The 20,765-nt window shown below is 36.9% G+C and overlaps 1 protein-coding gene across 2 annotated transcripts in view; it reads right to left on the reverse strand.

Annotated features, from left to right (window-relative positions):
* Nucleotides 1-3,651: 3,651 nt before the first annotated feature.
* The window catches only part of ELAPOR2 (endosome-lysosome associated apoptosis and autophagy regulator family member 2), a 174,653-nt gene continuing 157,539 nt past the window's right edge, over nt 3,652-20,765 (reverse strand). Inside the window, exons 19-22 of one of the 2 annotated variants that reach the window (XM_004381480.1) lie at nt 18,773-18,899; nt 12,812-12,990; nt 11,602-11,767; nt 3,652-4,127 (exon numbers count right to left, since the gene is read on the reverse strand). In XM_004381480.1, the coding sequence (XP_004381537.1) occupies nt 4,068-4,127; nt 11,602-11,767; nt 12,812-12,990; nt 18,773-18,899 (532 nt within the window). In that variant the 3' untranslated portion in view covers nt 3,652-4,067. The remainder of the gene's footprint in view (nt 4,128-11,601; nt 11,768-12,811; nt 12,991-18,772; nt 18,900-20,765) is intronic. The other variant, XM_012556997.2, reaches the window with a different exon arrangement.

The following is a 20,765-nucleotide window of genomic DNA, read 5'->3' on the forward strand; positions in this document are numbered from 1 at the left end:
AGAATGGAGGATTACTTTCAAGCCTTGAGAACTAATGTGAATTGTTCTGCTGAGTTTTGGACTTGCTTGGTGCCTGTTATCCTTTCCTTCCCTCCAGTTTCTCCCATCTGTAATGGAAATGTCTACTCTGTGCCTATTCCACCATCGTACTTTGGAAACAGATAACTTGTAGTCTAGATTTTACAGGTTCACAGATGAAGAGGAATTTTGCCCCAGGATAGAATATGCCTAAAGTTTTACCATATTTGCTTTAGATGATTCAGAAAATGTGATTTTGGACGTGGGATTAAGACTTCTGGGATGATGTGATGAGGTGAATGTGTTTCATATGTGGCAAGGACATGAATTTTGGGTGTCCAAAGGGTGGAATGTTATGGATTGAATTGTGTCCCCCCAAAATATGTGTTGTAAATCCTAACCTCTATGCCTGTGGTTATAATCTCATTTGGGAATGGGTTGTGTCTGTCATGTTAATGAAGCAGGATTAGTGTAGGGTGTATCTTGAGTCAATCTCTTTTGAGATATAAAGAGATTAAACAATCAAGGAGAAGCAGAGATGGAGGAAGAGAGATGCCAAGCCATATGAAGACTGCACAGGAGCAGAAGCTTAGAAGAGACAAGGACCTTCCTCTAGAGCTGACAGAGACAGAAAGCCTTTCCCTAAAGCTGGTACCCTGAATTCAGACTTCTGGCCTCCTAAACTGTGAGAAAATTAATTTCTGTTTGTTGAATAAAGCTACCAACTTGTGGTATTTCTGTTATGGCAGCACTAGATAACTAAGACAGATTCCAAGAAATGGTTTCAGTTACTGTTTTGTTTTGTTTTTAAGTTTACTCTCCTTGAGAACTTTTCTTTAGAGCAACCTTCATTTAGGACTTCAGCCTATAAACCTGGAGTAATATTCATGGTTACTATAAAATAAATGTGACAGCATTTCCAGTCCTCTGAAGAATCTACTCTACACATTGTTAGTAGTGTCAAAAGATGAATGTGAGGAATACACTGACAACTTAGCCAATGGAATCATCTGCCCAACCCAACTTCCAGGAAATTTATTTTTATAAGGAAAAGAGAAATTATTTGCACATTAGCCTCCCACTAGGAATGATCATGAGCCACAGGAAGTAGCTCTATTGATAGAAGTCAAATGACACTCAGGTTGGTTTCGAGGAAGCACAGTCAATCATGATCCATCACCTGGGGACCTAAAGACACCTGTTAGTAAATGACTGGGCCCAAGCAATTCTTCGATATAATTGATTTAAACCACCTTTTCTCCTTGGCAAGAAAATAATGACAAAAGTCTACACAAAAACACTATGAAATATTTTTAATCCTAGAAAGGACCTGATTACTGGTAACCAAAGAGGGGAAACGTCAACAATAATAAAACTCAGTCTCTTTAATCAAGTGAACACATACCAAATTGCTCAACATTGTTAAGTGGCATGATATAATTTATCCATAGAAGATGTGTTCTCATCCAGTGGAAAATTCATTTAAATATGTTTTGACAGAGTGCTAAGAGATGTTATAAGCAAGAGTTCACTTAAAGAAGTATTTAAGGCATCAAAATGGTGCCTTTTAGGAAAAATAACAAATACCCACCTCTTCTACTACTTAGCGGGGAGAAAAAAACAACTAACTAAAAACAACTAACTAAAAACAACTAACTAAACAACTTTTAATTGTAAAAGTCACGGGAATGTGATTAGTTTGTTCATGCCTTTCAACCTTCCACTGAGTTTTATAAAGGCCAGACATAAAACTAAAGTGAATTTTATAGCCAGGACTGGTCTAAATATTCTCTCTACAACATTCTTTCTGTCATACTTTGTCAGCACTTGGAATAAAATGACAAACCACTAGGATCCAAAGGAAAAAAATGCAGCTCCTTTCCAAAGAAGGAACTGAGCTGACAATCTATTTAATATCTAAAATTAGAAATAAAATAAGTAAATTCTTTCAATATCAACTACACTTTCAGAGTTCATTCAAATTTAAGGCATTTTTGACATGTCAGAGATTTTAGTCCAGTGACAGGGGAAGAAAGAAGCTACTTGGAAACAAATGCCAATTATCTCTATGGCTTGGAACATACATGTTGATCACAGTTGAAGAGGAAAAGAGAGGTGACAAGTGACTATGTGGAAACTTCCTGACTCTGTCCAGTCTTATACACCTTTGTCAGGGTTCCTCTGAAAGAGTGCATTTCAAATGCATTTTCCTTCTTCTGTTTAAATTTTTATCAAATGGGGAAAGGCTCATCAGCACTCTGCTGGCAGGATAGAAATCAGCAATGCCAAAATAATTTCTTCTTTATAAAAAGATTGAAGAAATTGAATACCAAAAAAAAAAAGTTTATGCTGAGTGAGACCCTCCAGAATCTCATAACAAACAATAAAATAATGGTAACCTCAACCTATGATCGTGTATGCAACAGTAGAGATATACACAAAACAAACATTCATTCAATAACAGAATGGTCCAGTGTTTCACACACCAGCCAAATAAATGTAATTATTTATTTTTCTCCCATTTTCCACAAAAATAACGACATCACCTGGTGAGTTGAAAGTCACAAGTCATACTCATAGAAATGCTTGGAGCAAAATATTCAACAAACCCTACCCATATAGTCCGCTTTTCTCAGCCAATCATCAGTCTTTTGAAAATCTGGATTAAGATCTATAAAGATTATTGTGTTTTAGAAACAAACCAGAGCACCTTAGATCATTAATGGCCAGGAAACTCCCCTTTCCCAGTTCTAAAACAATTACCGTTTACACAAAATTGGTTAGATCCAACTTCATTCAAACTTCTTTCAACCAATGTCTAAATTGTGCCAATACTAGTAATCTGTCATAGGAAATATCACAATTATTTGGATCACTTTTGAATAAGAACAACACTTACTTCATTAATTGCTAATGATACAACCACATTCTGATTATAAATACAGTTATATGCAATTTTCCAAAACTGAATTCCTGCTTTATTGGCTTTAAAAAAAAAAAAAAAAAAAAACTTCCAAGGAAGTCATAATCTTTAAAGCCTTGTAGAAGAAAAATAACCATATAATCTTTGAAAATGATGTTTGAAGTGGGATAAATGTCCCATTTCCATTTTTCTGGAGGCCACAAAACTATCCCAATACCTTTTTACAATTATCTGTACTTACAAAGCCACCCCATTTCCTATGCAAATGATTTGATGAACAAGCCATTCGACTCATTTTAAATTATATTTCAAGCACTACATAAACTGTTTTAAGCCACTTGACATCTATAATAGTGCCAGATCATTTTACGAATGTAAAGTCAAGGGTTCTCCTTGTCTTTTTTTTTTTTTTTTTCTTAATTCCGTCAACTCTTTGAGTCAAGCCCTTCTTACCAGTTCCGACAGGGATGGAATTTCAAAGATTATAAATTTGGGTAACCCGGATACATGCTGACTCTTCCTAAAAAAAATTACTAATAACAGATTTCTGAAATCAAGAGAAGATACCCTATGGAAAAATGAAAAATTTATTGTCTTTCATTGCTCATCATTATTAATACAAAAGATGTTTTAAGGTCTGTCAGGAAAATAAATAATGGGGAAAATAACTATACCTTAAAAAAATTTTCAAAATTTTCCCAAGATATAAACAAAGAAAAGACATCAGTGAGATCACAATGCATATGCTCATATCTGCCCTCCAAAGCACACTTTTTCTGGACACATTATAAAGAATAAAAGTTACCCATTAATTATATGACATGCATCAGCAGTGCACTGGTGGGTTTAAACTGGGTTTTCAGTTATGTTTATATACAGATAAATCTCTTCCTGAGTTGAGCTTCATCTTCAGTTGAGACCCAAACCATCTGCTTTCCTTTTTTTGGCAAGGTACTTGACCGTGTGGTAAGGCAATCAAACACTTCAACTTCCTTCCCTTTTCAGCAGCTTGGTCCTTTTCTAGGGAATCACCAACAAGACAGGTGCCAGGTTCTAAAATGTGGTCCTGTAAAACTAGAAAGCAGGTTTCTTTGTTCATTAGTCTGAAGGCTACAGCACTGTCTCTTCATATATTTGGAGATCTTGAGGTTTTCAGCTGAACAGATTCAAAATGGTCTTCTTTCTCCTATTAGGAAAAAAATAAATAAAATAAAATAAACTCACTAACATTCCAATAAAATTTTAGGATCTTAAACATCCAGAAGAAAAGTTCCAGAAGCTATTCTCATCTATGTGCCTGTCACTTGTAATTAGGATTTTACATTTGAAGGTGGGTGGCAGATATAAAATAAATAGGATGCCTACCCTGAAGGGTGCTTTTGATGTCCAGGAGATAAGACAGACAAATCCAAAATAGAAGTAAACACATGATTACAAGATACGGACAACTCATACGTGCCCTTGAATATTGTGTAAATTTGCCCTCACTTTGTAATGACTGAACCAACCCCTACTTGCAACAAATTTTTCATCACAATCACCTTCAACTTGCTGCATGTGCAGCTTTTAAATCAGTGAAAAGCCTTCGAGCCTTTTCTTGCACTAAAGTAAAGCTAAATAAGAACTGTAGGCACCTGTTCTGACTTATCTACAAATCTGACTTAAAGGCTTAAAGGCACAGTTAGGAATGGATCTCATTCATAATCCAGGGACAGCCTGGATAGCAGAAGATGTAGCTGTGATTCCTGTGAATAAACCACGGAGACCCTTCCTAAGAGGACACTCGAACTGGGTGCTGAAATAGATGAATTTGCTACGCTAAGAGTGAACAAAATAGAACTGACAGAAATGAAATATTTTCAAGAAAATATAGTCTGAATAATAAGAAAATGGACAGCACAAATAAATAAGAACACCAGTGAGACAGAAGATCACTTCGGTTCACTGATATATTTTAGGAAAAACTTCTGGATACGTGCCTAATAAGGGAGCCCTGGTCACACAATGGTTAAGTGCTCAGCCGCCAACTGAAAGGTCTGTGGTTAGAACCCACCAACAGCTCCAAAGGCGAAAGATGTCTGACAGTCTGCTTTCACAAAGATTAAAACCAATAATAACCAAACCTGTTGTCGTCAAGTAGGTTCCAACTCATAGCGATCCCACTGACCTTTTGGTTAGCAGCTGAGTGCTTAACCACTGCACCACCAGGGCTCCTTTATGAGTGCTGTAAAGATTACAGCCTAGGAAACCTATGGGGCAGTTCTACTCTGTCCTATAGGGTCACTATGAGTCAGAATCGACTCAATGATACACAATAACAACATGCCTACGAAAGATATTAAACAAGCCATCTTAGATAATAAGTCAAAATTTTAACTCAAATATATTATTGCTGGTATTTGTTAGATAATAATTCAAAATGTAGTCTATTAAAATATTTTTCTTTAACAGGGAAAAAGAGAAATAAGACACAGGATTTCCCTCAACATTTTAATTGGTAGAGTGAGTAAAACCTTTCTGAAGGCTGCTGGAATATGGTGGGTGCTATTGAGGGAAATAAAGATGAAGAGAAATAGAATTACAATTTTATATATACATAAAATAAAGGAAATACAGGGAGACCTGTCCTAGGTACAGGTGAGTCTGTGTGTAAATTAGAGGAGTGAAATGAGAAAATAATAGGAAGTTGACAATGAGAGGCTGTCAGGAAGAATAAGTTTGCTTTTGTGTTTTCGCTCATTTGGGTGGAGAAGTCCAAGACATTAGACTGGATTTAGGGCTACAGGGACAGGATTGTAGAAGAAAATCACGGCAAGTGCACCAACATATCAGTTTACACCTGCCTCTGCTGAGATGACAAGTCCCTGGGACAGCAGAGCGCAGATCTCCTCAGCACTCTAGCTGACTGGTTCAGTAAGAACTTGCCTGAACTCTCATGTTACTCTGCCTAACAATTTTTTGTATAACCACTCATAACTTACTAAGTGCCCACAGTGCTCCAGGAATCGGATTAGATTTTAGAGATACAAAAACAAGTACAAAAAAATGTCTGCCTTCAAGGAGATCACACTCTATTACAGGAAAGTGCTCTAAGTTACTGGTCATGAACTAGAAAAAGAATCTGAGATTTATTGTCACCTTTCCTTTAAGAAGATTTGATTCAACATTTCCCTGGAGCGGGAAGGGTGAAATATTACCTCAAGGTAATATTTAAAGTAAAACATTGAAAGCCCTTTATAAAATCATGTTGGGTTCACTGGGTTTTAGTCACCATGTCCTCAGTGCTAACCTAGGATTTTGCTCTGCTGCTGCTATGGTGGGCTATCTATACATACTGTTAGCTCTACTAACTGACTGGGAGCTTCCTGATGGCAGGAACTATATCACACTCTTTTTTAAATTCTAAGACATGAGCCAGTGCCCAGCTAATGGTAGGTTCTCAATCAATGGTTATAAAAATATATTGAAACACTACATCACAGAAGGAAAAACAATGGGTTGTAACTTGAGAGATATGGCTTCTAATTTCTATCTAAACACCCCTTGGACAAGTGAACCTCTCTAGGTTTCAGTTTACTGATGCATTGGATAAGGATGCCACAGAAGATTATCCCTTCAAGCTCTAAATTCAAGAATCTACTCAAAAACCAACTCCTCCCAGAAGCCTCTCCTTATGTCGTCACTACGCACCCTACCACACTCCCTCTCCTCTTTGCTCCAAGCAACCCTACTCATTGTCCTCATTTGTGTGTGTGTGTGTGTGTGTGCGTGTGTGTAAAAGAGAAACTGAATGATTGATGTGTTGTAATGAACTAGATACTCCTTGAGATAAGAGACTGTGTTCTATTTGACAGATACCCAAAACCTGGTAAAGTGACTAACACACAACACCTCATGAATGACTATGGAATGAATAAATGAAAGAAACAAATGAAAATACAAAAGAAACATACTGCTGAGCCCAGAGTCAATGAAAAACAAAAAAAACTATAAATAATGCCCCATAATCCCAGTGCAGTGCTAGAGAAATACCAAATACTGTATGTTTAGAACATAGATTAGGATATAGAAAATAAAGCAAACTTTGCATGACACAATAGTTAAAAATCTTATAAACTTTGCTCCAAGAAATCATGCATAACATAGACAAACACTGAAAATAGCACTGGCTGATACAACCATTTTGGAAAATGATAATGGCGCTTCTTTAGAAAGCTAGAAATAGAAATACCATATGATCCAGCAATCCCACTCCTAGGAATATATCCTAGAGAAATAAGAGCCGTCACACAAATAAACATATGCACACTCATGTTCATTGCAGCATTGTTCACAATAGCAAAAAGATGGAAACAACCTAGTTGCCCATAAACAGATGAATCGATAAACAAACTATGGTACACACACACAATGGAGTATTATGCAACAATAAAGAACCATGATGAATCTGTGAAGCATCTCATAACATGGATCAAACTGGACATTATCCTGAGTGAAATAAGTCAATCACAAAAGGGCAAATGTTGTATGAGACCTCTACTGTAAAAACTCATAAAAAAGTTTACACACAAAAAGTAACAATCTTTGTTGGTTACAAAGGGTGGGAGGGGAAATACTAAATAGACAATAGATAAGTGGTAACTTTGGTGAAGGGTAAGACAGTACACAATACTGGGGAAGCCAGCACAACTTGTACAAGGAAAGGTCATGGACGCTCCATAGACACATCCAAACTCCCTGAGGGACTGAGTTGCTGGGCAGAGGGCTATGGGGACCATGGTCTCAGAGAACATCTAGCTCAATTGGCATAACACAGTTTATAAAGAAAATGTTCTACATTCTACCTTGGTGAGTAGTGTCTAGGGTCTTAAAAGCCTGTAAGCAGCCATCTAAGATACTCCACTGGTCTCACTCCTTCGGGAGCAAGGGAGAATGAAAAAAACTAAGACACAAGGTAAAGATTAGTGCAAAGGACTAATGGACCACAACTACCACGGCCTCCACCATACTAAGTCCAGTACAACTAGATGGTGCCTGGCTACCACCATGACTACTCTGACCGGGATCACAACAGAGGGTCCCGGACAGAGCTAGAGAAAAACGTAGAACAAAATTCTAACTCACAAAAAAAGACCAGACTTACTGGCCTGACAGAGACTTGAGAAACCTGAGAGTAGGGACCCCAGACACCCCTTTAGCTCAGTAATGAAGTCACTCCCAAGGTTCACCCTTCAGCCAAAGATTAGACAGCCCCATAAAACAAAACAAGACTAATGGGGCACAACAGTCCAGGGACAAGGACTAGAAGGCAGAAGGGGATAGGAAAGCTGGTTAATAGGGAACCCAAGGTTGAAAAGGGACAATGTTGACATGTCGTGGAGTTGTTAACCATTGTCACAAAACAATACGTGTACTAACTGTTTAATGAGAAACTATTTGTTCTGTAAACCTTTATCTAAAGTACAATAAAGAAAAAGTAAAAAAAAAAAAAAAACTGAGGCAAAAATTTCAAAGAACGAAAACAGCACTGGCATCAACCAACAAAACAATGGTTAAACAAATGTTGATGTATCTATAAAACAGTACACTAAAGTACTCAGCAATAAAAGGGAATCTACTGTTGATTAACACAACAAGGTAGACGTGAGTGAAAGAAACATTACACAAAATACTACATACTGTATGATTATAATTATTTGGGGTTCTAACAGACAAAACAAATTTACGGTTTAAAAAAATCATTGCAATAGTTGCCTTTGGGGGATAGGGATGGGAATTGACTGTACACAAAAGGACATGAAAGAACTTTCAGATGTGATACTAATGTTCTATCTCTCAATAGGATTTTGAGTTATACAGGTGTATACATTTCTCAAAATCCCTCAAATGGTATTCTTGTGAGTTGTACATTTCACTCTATGCAACAATTTTACCTTAAAAACCTTAAAATGTTTAATTCTCATCAATGACAATCAGTGACACGTATCCTGAAATATTTAGGAGTGAAATGCATTGAAGTCTGCAACTTATTTTGAAATGCATCAAATAAAAGAGATGGATTAATAAATGTACAGATGTATAGATGGAAATATATTTAATAAATCAAATATAGCAAATTTAGGTAGTTTCACACTATACAGTTCTTTCAACATTTCTGTAATATTTCTAAATTTCATTTTAAAAAGTGAAAAAAAATATTATACAGACTAAAATTGCTCTTCAAAACAAAATGTGCTACACTGAACCTTCTTGGGGGGAAAAGCTCTGTCCTCTTGTTTCCTGTGATTGTTACAGAGAACTTTTTCAATTGAACTTCTCTGGCTATAACATAATACACAGGAAGAACTGTCATATGAGGAACACTTAAAAGTTTATGTAATATTTTAACATACTCTCTCCCCCTGAATAATTCCCATTTACTCTTTAAGATTCAGTTTAGTGGTCACTTTCTCTCTTATCTTCCCTACTACCTAAGCACTTCCCTCACTGCTACAACAATGCCCTTATAAATGGAGATTCATAGAATTAAGATAAATCTGAGTAAATCCCTCTTGGGAGGTAATTCTCAATGGGTCTCTTGTATTTTTACATCTCTTATGATAAAATCACTGATTGTCCTTCATTCTAGGTAATCTTCTCAAAGATATTTGTATAAAAAAAGCCTTGGAAGACAGAGATAATGTCTCTCTCTGAAGTAAACAGCAGACATGCTTACTGCCTATTATAAAAGATTCAGGGTCCCCAAGTGTCTTAATTATCTAGTGTTGCTGTAACAAATACCACAAGTGGATAGCTTTTTAACAAACAGAAATGTATTTTCTCACAGTTTAGGAGGGTAGAAGTCTGAATTCAGGGTGCCAGCTCTAGGGGAAGGCTTTCTCTCTGTCAGCTTTGGAGGAAGGTCCTTGTCTCTTCTGAGCTTCAGTTCCTGCACGATCTTCATGTAGCTGGGCATTTCTCTTCCCCCATCTATGCTTCCTAGCTTGCTTGTTTAATCTCTTTTATATCTCAAAAGAGACTGACTCAAGGTACACCCTACAAAAAATCCTGCCTCATTAACATAACAAAGACAACTCATTCCCAAATGAGATTATAACCACAGGCATAGAGGGATTTACAACACATATTTTGGGGGAACATAATTCAGTCAATAACGTCAAGCTAAGAGTTCCTTTCCTATAATGCAACCCACGGTGTGTACAAGTGTCACCTGGTCCTTTTCACTTAGTCCTGTTTAAATTGGGGCTTGAGGAAGCAAAGCAAATGCTGATATTTTGGCTACTGCTATGAATACTAAATTGTGTTTCATCTCTAAGAGTGTCACGTCTTCAAAAATGTCCATGAAACTGTGGCAGACTGACTTGTTAACTAGCAAATAGGGTAACATTTCACAGTTTTAATGACAAAGATGGGAAACTGACAGAGACGTGGCTTTCTGGAAAAGGAAGGCAGAAGGTCTTACATACTGATTAGTAGGATTTGAGAGAAATTCATGGTAATCAGTGTAAACATGTTGTATGGTCATCCAAGCAATAAATGTCCTCCACTTTATTCCTGGTAATAAAGAAGAACTGGGGAGATGGTTGCAGGCTCAGTACAGGAAAGTAGGCTCAAAGACAGCTGCCTGAACGGTGCACTGGGTATTGCACATTCTCCTCTGGGCAGTAGGACTTGCTGCCCATCAGGCAATCAGCCTCAGGTCAGCCCTGTGGTAACAATTCTCTGTGACTGATGATTTGCCAATTAGATGCTCTGGCAAAGGGAAGCAGCCTCCCACTGGAGACACTCTTTGGAGTTTTGGATTCATCACCTCCCTGACATGTTACCAAGTACACCCCTTTTGAAAAGCTGCTATTACCTTGTTACTGGGCTCATGTCAAAACGGAATGCCTTTCCCAGGCAGACCCTGTGATTGTATGGCCTGATATTCCCATTTGTGGTGAGTCAACAAGGTGGGAATGGCCCAAAAACCCACAGGTCAAATTAAAATGGTATATTCAAGAATGCAGCTGGCCTCTCCCCAGTGGCATCTTAGCTTCTCATGAAAAAGTGGCATCTTACCCTTTGGGGGAAACTTTATCCCCTACTCTGCACCTAAATGAAAGCCACTGGCCCAAAGGGGCCCTTGATTCATCAAGGTCCCTTAAATGCCTATGCCCATTCACTAGTGGTTCAGCTAAGCTGAAATCCAATGATGTCCACTGGGCAGGTATCGCTGTTCATTCTCAGCACAGGTATGAATAACTGAAAATGGATGAAATCGCTTGGCTCAGTGAACAGAACTCAAAGCCATTCTCATAGGTCTGGTCAGTACCTCTCTTAATGAACCTTGTTATATTTTCAGTGACTTGAGCTATTGCCAATGGCCTAGCTGTTCAGTCTGTCACTTGGGAAACTACAGACTGGCAGATTAAAGACATGCTTCTTTGTTTCCACAAATGTGGAAGCAAATCCTAGGTGCTGATCAGATCATCTGAGTCAATTGCAATGATTCTTAAATTTACATCTTTATGTACTTCCAAGAGTATTTCTGTTGGGTAAATACCCACTGAGATATAGACATGATAAATCAAAGGACTTGCACATATCCTACTATCAGGCTAATATGGCCTATAATTTATAAACACATGGTAATAGCAGTTTAAAAATTCTATTCTTACCTTTGTTGCCAAGGATTTGAGTTTTCTCAGTAGTGACTGTTTATTAGAATACACAACTTCCTCTTCATTATCTTCTCCCTCCATGATAGCACAACTGTCTGCAGCTGGGAGCTCACATTCTTTTGAGTTAGCTGTCATTACTAATTTGGAGTATTTGTATTCTAGTCTAAGAAGTGATTAAAAGATGAATAAATATATAAATGAAAAAAATAAATAAATGGTAGTTTATTTTTATATAAATTAATTCTTATTTTAGGTGGCAATACTCCAGCTCATTAAATTGTCTTATAGTATAGTTGTTCCACCAACAATTTCCTCTCACCTAAAGCCAAAGTTGTGTTCATTCATTTATCCACCATTTACATGCAAATATTTTCCAGGATTTCAGACAGGCAGTGCAAAACAGTTAACTCTATCATTATTTTACATTGATTAAATTTTCTAATTATAAATAACTTTTGGAAAACAAAGAGAAACCCTGAGGTTTAAATGCATTTTCTTAATTTATGAATATTTGGAAGCTAATTCACTATAAGATTTTTCAAAGTTTAGTTCAAAAATGAGAATACCAAACAGGCAAATGATTTGATCTTTACTATCTCTCTATATCATTTATTCATTTATACTTAGCATCCTAGATATTGCTATTGTCCCTACATATTACAATACTGAAATTTCACAACCTCACTGACATGTAAATTATTTTAAAAGATTCAAATCATATAATGAATCAATACACATTCAGAAGTTAGACTCAATATCCAACTCCAGATTCTCTGAATCCTGGAGTAAAATAAATGTGATATTTGTCTATACACTTAGTATGTTTCTTTGCAAATATACGACCACAAAAAATTGAAAAATAAAAGGTGGGTCAAGAAGACAGGATGATGTCATAAAAAGAACAAAGACACAGAAAGAAGATCGGCATTCCAATCTCAGCTGTGCTTCCATCTACCATCTACCTGAGTAACCGGCAGCCTTGGTTTTTCTTAAGTCTGCATAATAAATGGCTTAATTCAATGATCTGTGACGTTCTATGATCTTTCTATTAAGAATAAAAATCATTCTGTTGCTTTCTTAAAGGCTTCTCCTATAGTTTGTTCTTGTGTCTCTGAGAAATCTTCTGGATATGATGATTAAATCTACAATTTTCACGACAAAACAGAGCCTCCAGTTCTTATATGATCATTCCAATGAGGCTACTTACTTTTGATTCTTTTTCCAGAAATAGCAAGTTAGGGCCACCAGCAAAACAGCTGTAAAAGCTCCCACACCTGCTCCCACTTTTAGCCAAAAGTCAACTGTTTCGCAGGTTGACAACTTTTTCTCAGGCAACAAAACTCCTTTAATGCACCATTTAGGTTCATTCCATACGTATAAGGTTTCCTTTAAAAAAAAAATAAAACCACAGATAGCATGAAAAATGAGATTCAGACTCAATTGTGAAAGCCAGATGTGTTACAAGGTCAATTTCTCATGTAGAAGGAGAAAGGATTTTGCCAACCATTTACTCATAGTAGGTATAGAAGATTATTCCAGAAAGTTCAACATTAACCTAACAGAAGCTCCCAGAAGGGAACAAAGAGATATAGAAGACAGTAAGTAAGGAAATAATGAATTAAAATTCAACACAGTCAAATAAAGACATGGGTCGTCGATCAGAAGGGCCCACTCCACACTGAGGAGGATGAATAAAAATTACTCCCTTTGGATGCATCTTTTGAGCTACTTTCCTCAAATTTCTGATGATCCCTGATGTCTTAATCATGTTTTTGAATGAAAGCTTAGGTTCATTAATATTGTTAGCTGACATGGGTGTCACCTGCCCATCATATAGATTCATTTCCCCAACAGACTTCTCCTTTGAGTACAAGAGTACACCCTGAATTCTGGGCATGTATGAGCACCATGTCCAGCAGGCTTTGGTGGCTTGTGTGGGGGTAGGCTGCACCCCTCTCTCCTATGCTAAAATATGAAGGCTATTATCCTGGATCATCACTATCCACACCAGGTATTCTTCTTCTCCCAAAGTAGATAACTCAATTTCTTTAACAGCAGCGTTTTTCAGACTGCAAGTTGTAACCTGCAATTTACTGGGTCTCAACCAGTAATTTTTAAAAAAATAGATATAATAAGACACATCTGAAAAGAAAATCGGAGTACAGTGCACGCTTCCTTATATCTTCAACATGTACAGCAGCCAGCAGCAATTTGCATGATGATTATACCTCCAGACTAATAAGACGGCATTAAATCTTTTGCTCACTGTGTCTCATTAAATTTTCTGGTGTATAATGATCACTTTGATCAACACCCTAACAAAAGGATAACACCATGACATTTAATTTTATGTTAATATAATTTGCAGTCAGTCATGAAGTGTTGTGCAGGAGAATCTTATTTACTTTGACCAAAAGTTTCAACCAAGTTTCGGATAAGAACTTTCAGCATGTTTTTTAGAAAGGACATTAGTGATTGATTTTTTTTTTTTTTAATACATGACAATTGTAACGTTTGCATTAAACTTAGTGGAAATGAATTCCTTTTAAAATGGATTGCATTACTTTCATAAGTAAAAATGAGGTGAGAAATGCAGAGGCACGTTCAAGTTCAATGGCTGCATCTGAAAGTGTAAAAAATGACAATACTGAGATAAATGTCGACTCTAGTCAATAAATGTTGACACACTAACTGCATCCTAACAAGAGAAAAAAAAGATTGTGCAAGAGCTTATATGGTTTTATTAAAGGTGCAACATCCAATGAAAATGGCAGGCTCTAATGTCTAATGACAGTTTTATAAATGAATCTTAAAACTTCAAACTTAAAAAGATACTTGTAAACTCAGATACTTAACTTTTCAATAAGCTCTTCAAATACTATCAAAGAAAGAAAAGATCACCGTACTGGCAAAATTTCTTAGCCATTCTCTAATGGTTATTTAGAAGGCCTCATTGCATCATACAGTCATATATCATTGGCAAATAATAGCTGACACTGCAGCTAAAAAAATGTATTCTTCCAGCATGTAGGGATTATTGTGGGAACAGGGTGAAATAAATTTGAGAATAAATTAAAAAGCATTCCTCTTAGTGATAATACAGTATCTCTTCAAATCTTTACTACCACATGACACTTAGAAGTAATGCTTAATACACACTTAGAACCTGGTATAGATTTTTGAGATCCAATTTGATAAGAGTATTTTATCACAAGTTGTGCAGCTCTTGTGGTTTATACTGGCTGTATGTGGAGGACTTATCGTGTAGTGTAAATTTAACTTCACACACAACTGGATCAGATACATTTAGAGAATTGCAAAAGTACACTGTAGTCAATACAAAGCAAAAAATTATAAAGGATGGAGCAGAAAACAGGACTGAAACACGGTGGAATTATTACAAAAGAAAAAGATAGCAATATTTTACAATCTCTTCCCCCCCACTCCCACTCCATCATAAAGGTTTGGTATTCAAAGAAATCCACCCTTATTCATGGACACAATGGAAGGAAAACACAGTGAAAGTTGTTATTTGTACTATGTTAAGCTCACTGAAAAGCTGACCTTTTGAAATATTTTATTTAGAGATTGGAAGTGACCCTTCCCACTTACTGCACCATACCCAACTTTGCTTGTTGTTGCACAGGATATACTAAGCAAAGGGTATGAATTCAGGAATGACTTTCACATGTTTCTACCTGAAACTCAATCTCATTTAGCAAATATTTTCAGAATTAACATCTGAGCATAACAGAAGGGGATACTTAACTGATTTTTTATATTTCTCAAATTAAGTTTGGAACTATAAGCTATAAGGAGGAAATCATATATTTCAACACGTAAAACACATTGAAGTGTTCCAAAAGATATTATTCTTCCGGCAAAAAATAAATATTTAAAAAGAATAATCTAGCAACTATCTGTTCCCAACACTGTTATAACATGTTGAAGACAGCTTTTAATGGAGGTAGTTTGAATGAAATAAAATTAGCAAAATTGGTGTGGCTTCACTATCTTCACCTTCTAATCATTATCGTCCAGAAGGCAAATATTAAATATTAAAGATCATTTGGACAAAATATCATTTATCTTTTCAAAACCCTTGAGTTAAAATTCGTGCCCAAAAAAGGGAATGCAGCTAAGCTTTTTATTTACTCCAAAAAGTGATAAGATAATAAGCTTATTGTAATTTAGGAATAAGGTAAAGAAGAATTTGCATTGCAAAGCAGAAAAAGTACATTATTATTATTATGAGGATTAATAAGGAAACATTTTTGTGAAACTAGAATTTTCATCCTCGACCCACTTAAAAATGTTAAAAAGAAACTAGCTCAAGAGGGTGCTCAATGAGTGAGCAGCATTTTCCCTGTGTGCTGAGCTGAAGTTAACTTATCTACAGGCAACACTTAATGAATTGAATAAAACATTTCCTTTTTTATTTTTTGTGCTATTTGGGGATTTTTCCTATTTTGCATTAAAATATTAATAAGAACACATATTAATTTTATGCTTGTACTTATCATACAATATTAAAAAAAAGTATTGTTCCATGAAACAATTTCATTTCTAGGTATATTCCTTTGTGTCTCAGTTTGTGTCTGTGTACAGGGTTTGATATACAATGTATTTCTTACTACAGGGTCACTGTCATTTAAAGTTTGAAAAACACCAATTTAAACAATACTTTTCTATGTTTCCAGCCCCCTCACCCAGGGGTGAACACCCCGGCTACCAGGTACCCAGTATGCGCGGGATTGGGAGGGGTTCCCCGATTTCTCCCCCTCTCACACTCCTGCCTTGCAATCTGCTAACAAAGGTGCTTCATGACTTCCCCGGACAGAAAGCTCTCACTCCCACTACTTTTACTCTTGTGAGCACTCTATAGCCTGCTGCCCCCTCCATGAGGACCTGTAGACCTATCCCATATACCTTCTAGGTCTCAGAAATCCCAGCAAAATCTCGGATTTTCTGATCTCCTCCACTAGGATTCCCAGCATCGGTACTGATTTATTCTCCTCTGTACTTCTGTACTGTCATTTCAGTGTAATTTGGGGAGGGAAATGTTGTAAGCAAGTATTCCTAAAGCAGGCAACGCTGTCTTTCTGATGATACTACTTCAAGCTGGTGTGCTAAAAAGGCTCTCTCGACACTGCTGGTGGAAATGCAAATTGACACACCCAAAGCAGTTTAGTGATATGTATCACGAACCTTAAAGTCCATTCCCTGGATCCAATTAGTCTCTTTTTCTAGTAGTAAACTCTATGGAAATAATCAAATCTGCAACAAGGATGTTCTATTACAGAGTTATTTAAAAAAGATTGTTTTCAATTTCTTCTGCAATGTCCAACATGGGAATTAAAAAATCCTAAATACAGAAATAACAGCATATCAACAAATAAAACCATATTCTCAAAAAAGTGTTTAAAGACAAAAAATTTAATGATCTATTAAACGTTAAAAAAAAAAAAAAAAACCCCAAAGCCAAAACCCATTGCCATCGAGTCAATTCCGACTTATAGAAACCCTACAGGACAGAGTAGAACTGTCCCATAGGATTTCCAAGGAGCAGCAAGTAGATTCAAGTTGCCAACCTTTTGGTTAGCAGGCAAGTTCTTAACCACTGTGCGACAGGGCTTCAAATGTAAAAATCAAACTTAAAAAAATATAGGGTAGAATTCCAATTTTAAAAAAAGAGCAAAAAAAACATTGCAGAGAAAAATACAGAATGTATGTGTGAATGTGTGATTGTGTGTGTATGAAAGAAAAAAGAGACCAAATGAAAATGCAAAAATGTTTAAATAATCATTATTTCTGAGTGGCGAGATTAAATTTAGAATTTTAATTTGTCTTCTTTTTCCTAGTCTGTTTCCTAAATTGTCCACATTAGCTTGTATTGCTTTTACATTCAGAAAAATAAAATATTTTTTAAAAAAAATATTACATGGTAGTGATGTAGAAGTCTGTTCTCCTGCAGTTCTATTCCCCCAGAACTGGGGTAGTAGGGAGCACATCTCTTATTCTAATGATGAGATGGACAATTTCCAATAAGCAGTAGTTGAAAGGCAGATACAGAAGTGTCACCACCACTTCAAACCTTTCACAGCGGTGCTGGTTCAGGGTTTCTGTATACCTGCATGGCTTCTAATCTAGTTAGATAACTTTCTCCAGGTATTGGATAAGAAATATCCAAAACAACATAATAGTGATGAGGTCAAGAATACAAAGGAGAAAGGGGAAGAATAGCTAACATTTACTGAGCTTTAATATGACAGAAACTGTCATATTAATACCGGTTATTAATATGACAGAAACTGTGGTAATCATATTAACACCCTTGTGAAGTATTTATCCCCATTTTACAGACGATGAAACTGAGGCATACACTGGTAAAATCACTTGCCCAGGATAACACATCAGATTGTGCACAGCTGGACATTGGCCTTAGACTGTCTGACTCCAGAGTCTGTGTTCTTACCCTTTATGATGTGCTGCCTCCCAAGAATTCAGCTTTCTTGAAACCCTTCTGCTCACTGGCTTTACTATTTGTTCTTTCTTTCTCTCACCCTTTGCACCTGACTCCAAGTTGACTTTATAGTTATGCTCTCAATCCCAGCCATTTTGATAATGCCTCTGCTGCTCTGGGACCCACCTATTTAGATATCACCCCAATGGGCAGCTGCCCCAGTGGCCTCACTGCAACTCAAGGGTATGACTTCAGGTACGTTGCGTATATATGTTTCCTAACAGGCTAGCCGAAGAAAGTTATTGCATACTCTAGACCATAATCTCCTTGAAGCATGCTTTAGTTTTTAGACATGCTTCTTGTGGTGAATCAGTTATACCATCCCATCTTAATTATACTTATAACTCCATTATATAAGTAACATCTTGGTTTATTGACATCATTTCTTTAATAAGCAGGTAATACAGCCTATAACTTCCTTGTTACAATTTATTTTCCCCAATCCCAGGATACATCCACAGCTACCCCAGCATATGGGAGTTTACTATCAGACTTTGTTTTAAATGCATATTAATGTCACATTCAGTTAACTATAAACTTTAGCTATGTCTCTTAACCTGAGTTTCTATGGTGTAACAATGCCAGATTAACCAATTATATATATCTTCGATGACACATTTCTGCATGGGTAGGTTTGCCGCTTACCTGAAATCCTCTCTTACAGGCTCCCTCAATCTCGTGGAAGTCATGCTCTGCGCAGAGAGGACAAGCTTCGGCACTCTCCCACAGGAAATAGAACGTACATCCATCACAGGTGCCTGCTGGGCACTTGCTAAAACAACAACAGCAGCATTTATAACATATTCAATTCAACCAATCAACAACTGAGTGCCTACTGCATAATGGGGAGCACTGTGTGAGATACTGTAGTCACATGTGGAAAAAAAATCTAAAGGGGAGAGATATAAAGAGATAATGACAGACAAGGTTCTGGGAAGTCGTCTTGGTAGAGGTGACATCTAAGATAAGTCTAGCATATTCAGTAGGAATTAACCAGAATAGAGGGGAAGAAGGCAAGGGTATTCTTGCTAGAGGGATGAAATAGTATGAATTGGAAAGAAATTACAAGCGAGTCATTATTGCTGGAGCTTCAAAGCACGGCAGTGAGTGCTGCAATACAGGATAGGTGGTGAAGGGCCTCATATGTCAAGGAGGTTGTTATTTCTATTTAAAGTAATGTAGTTAGGTGAGGTGCTTTAGGGGACAGAATGATGTACAGGACCATGGTCTCTAGACAGTGGGGGAAAGACACGATAAGAAGATTGCCTAAAGTAGAAAAACAAACAGAATTAGGTCAACACAGGGTTCAGTGATGTAAACAATTTTGCAGTCCTGGGTTTCCTTGGCTGAGAATGACTCTGAAAGAGGTGGCTATCATCAGCACTCTGTGGACGATGGGGTTTAGGTACACGTGCAAAGAGCCAACCTGGTCAGGGCCTGAATGGAGACGTTTTGATGCTCTGCTTTCTGGTGGGTGGGCGCATTACGACAACTTGCTGCTCTCATTTTAGGGACAAACACAGCATGGCTCAAAATTAACCTGCTGTTACTGTGTACAGAATCTTTACTGACTGAAGTTGGGAGCTATTTGGAAAGATTCCAGTGGGAATGGCTGTTTTGTTCATGAATTCATTAAAACTAAGGGAATATTTTTATCCTAATTTGTCTAGCACATTTCCAGCTCCCTTAAGCCAAAACATGTAAAACCTCCTTCAGACCTTAGCTGGTGCTGAGTACAAATGTCCTGAACATTAATAGTAAAAAGGTAGTTATACCATAACAGCGAGAATCCAAAAATGACCTTTTTTTAATTTTTAACTTCAAATGCCTTTCTGATGATACACAGTCCAAAACTGTAATTTCATTCTACCCGCAAAGTAAAATTTCACATTCTTAATTAACTAAATACATTCTAAGGCACCCTAAAATGTGAATACTAAAAAAACTACATATCCAAAGATTGATGTAAGCGATGCCACAGTTTGTTGTACTGTGGTGGCTTGCGCGTTGCTGTGATACATTTACCTGTGTTTACCTGTGTTTTATTGACGATGCAAAGGCATTCTGCTGTGTAGATCACAAGAAATTATGGATAACATTGCAAACAACAGAAATTCCAGAACACTTAACTGTGCTTATGAGGAACCTGTACATAGGTCAAGAGGCAGTTGTTCGAACAGAACAAGGGGATACTGTGTGGTTTAAAGTCAAGAAAGGTGTGTGTCAGGGTTGTATCCTTTCACCATACTTATTCAATCTGTATGCTGAGCAAATAATCCAAGAAGCTGAACTATATGAAGAAGAACGGGCATCAGGATTGGAGGAAGACTCATAAACAACCTGCAACATGCAGATGACACAAGCTTGCTTGCTGAAAGTGAAGACGACTTGAAGCACCTACTGGTGAAGATCAAAGACCACAGCTTTCAGTATGGATTACTCCTCAAAATAAAGAAAACAAAAATCTTCACAACTGGACCAATAAGCAACATCTTGATAAACAGAAAATACTGAAGTTGTAAAGGAATTCATTTTACTTGTATACACAAACAACACCATGGAAGCAGCGTCAAGAAATCAAATGACGCACTGCATTGGGCAAATCTGCGACAAAAGACCTCTTTAAAGTGTTAAAAAG

Source organism: Trichechus manatus, unplaced genomic scaffold (assembly GCF_000243295.1).
Source record: "Trichechus manatus latirostris isolate Lorelei unplaced genomic scaffold, TriManLat1.0 scaffold00085, whole genome shotgun sequence".
Classification (NCBI taxonomy): domain Eukaryota; kingdom Metazoa; phylum Chordata; class Mammalia; order Sirenia; family Trichechidae; genus Trichechus; species Trichechus manatus.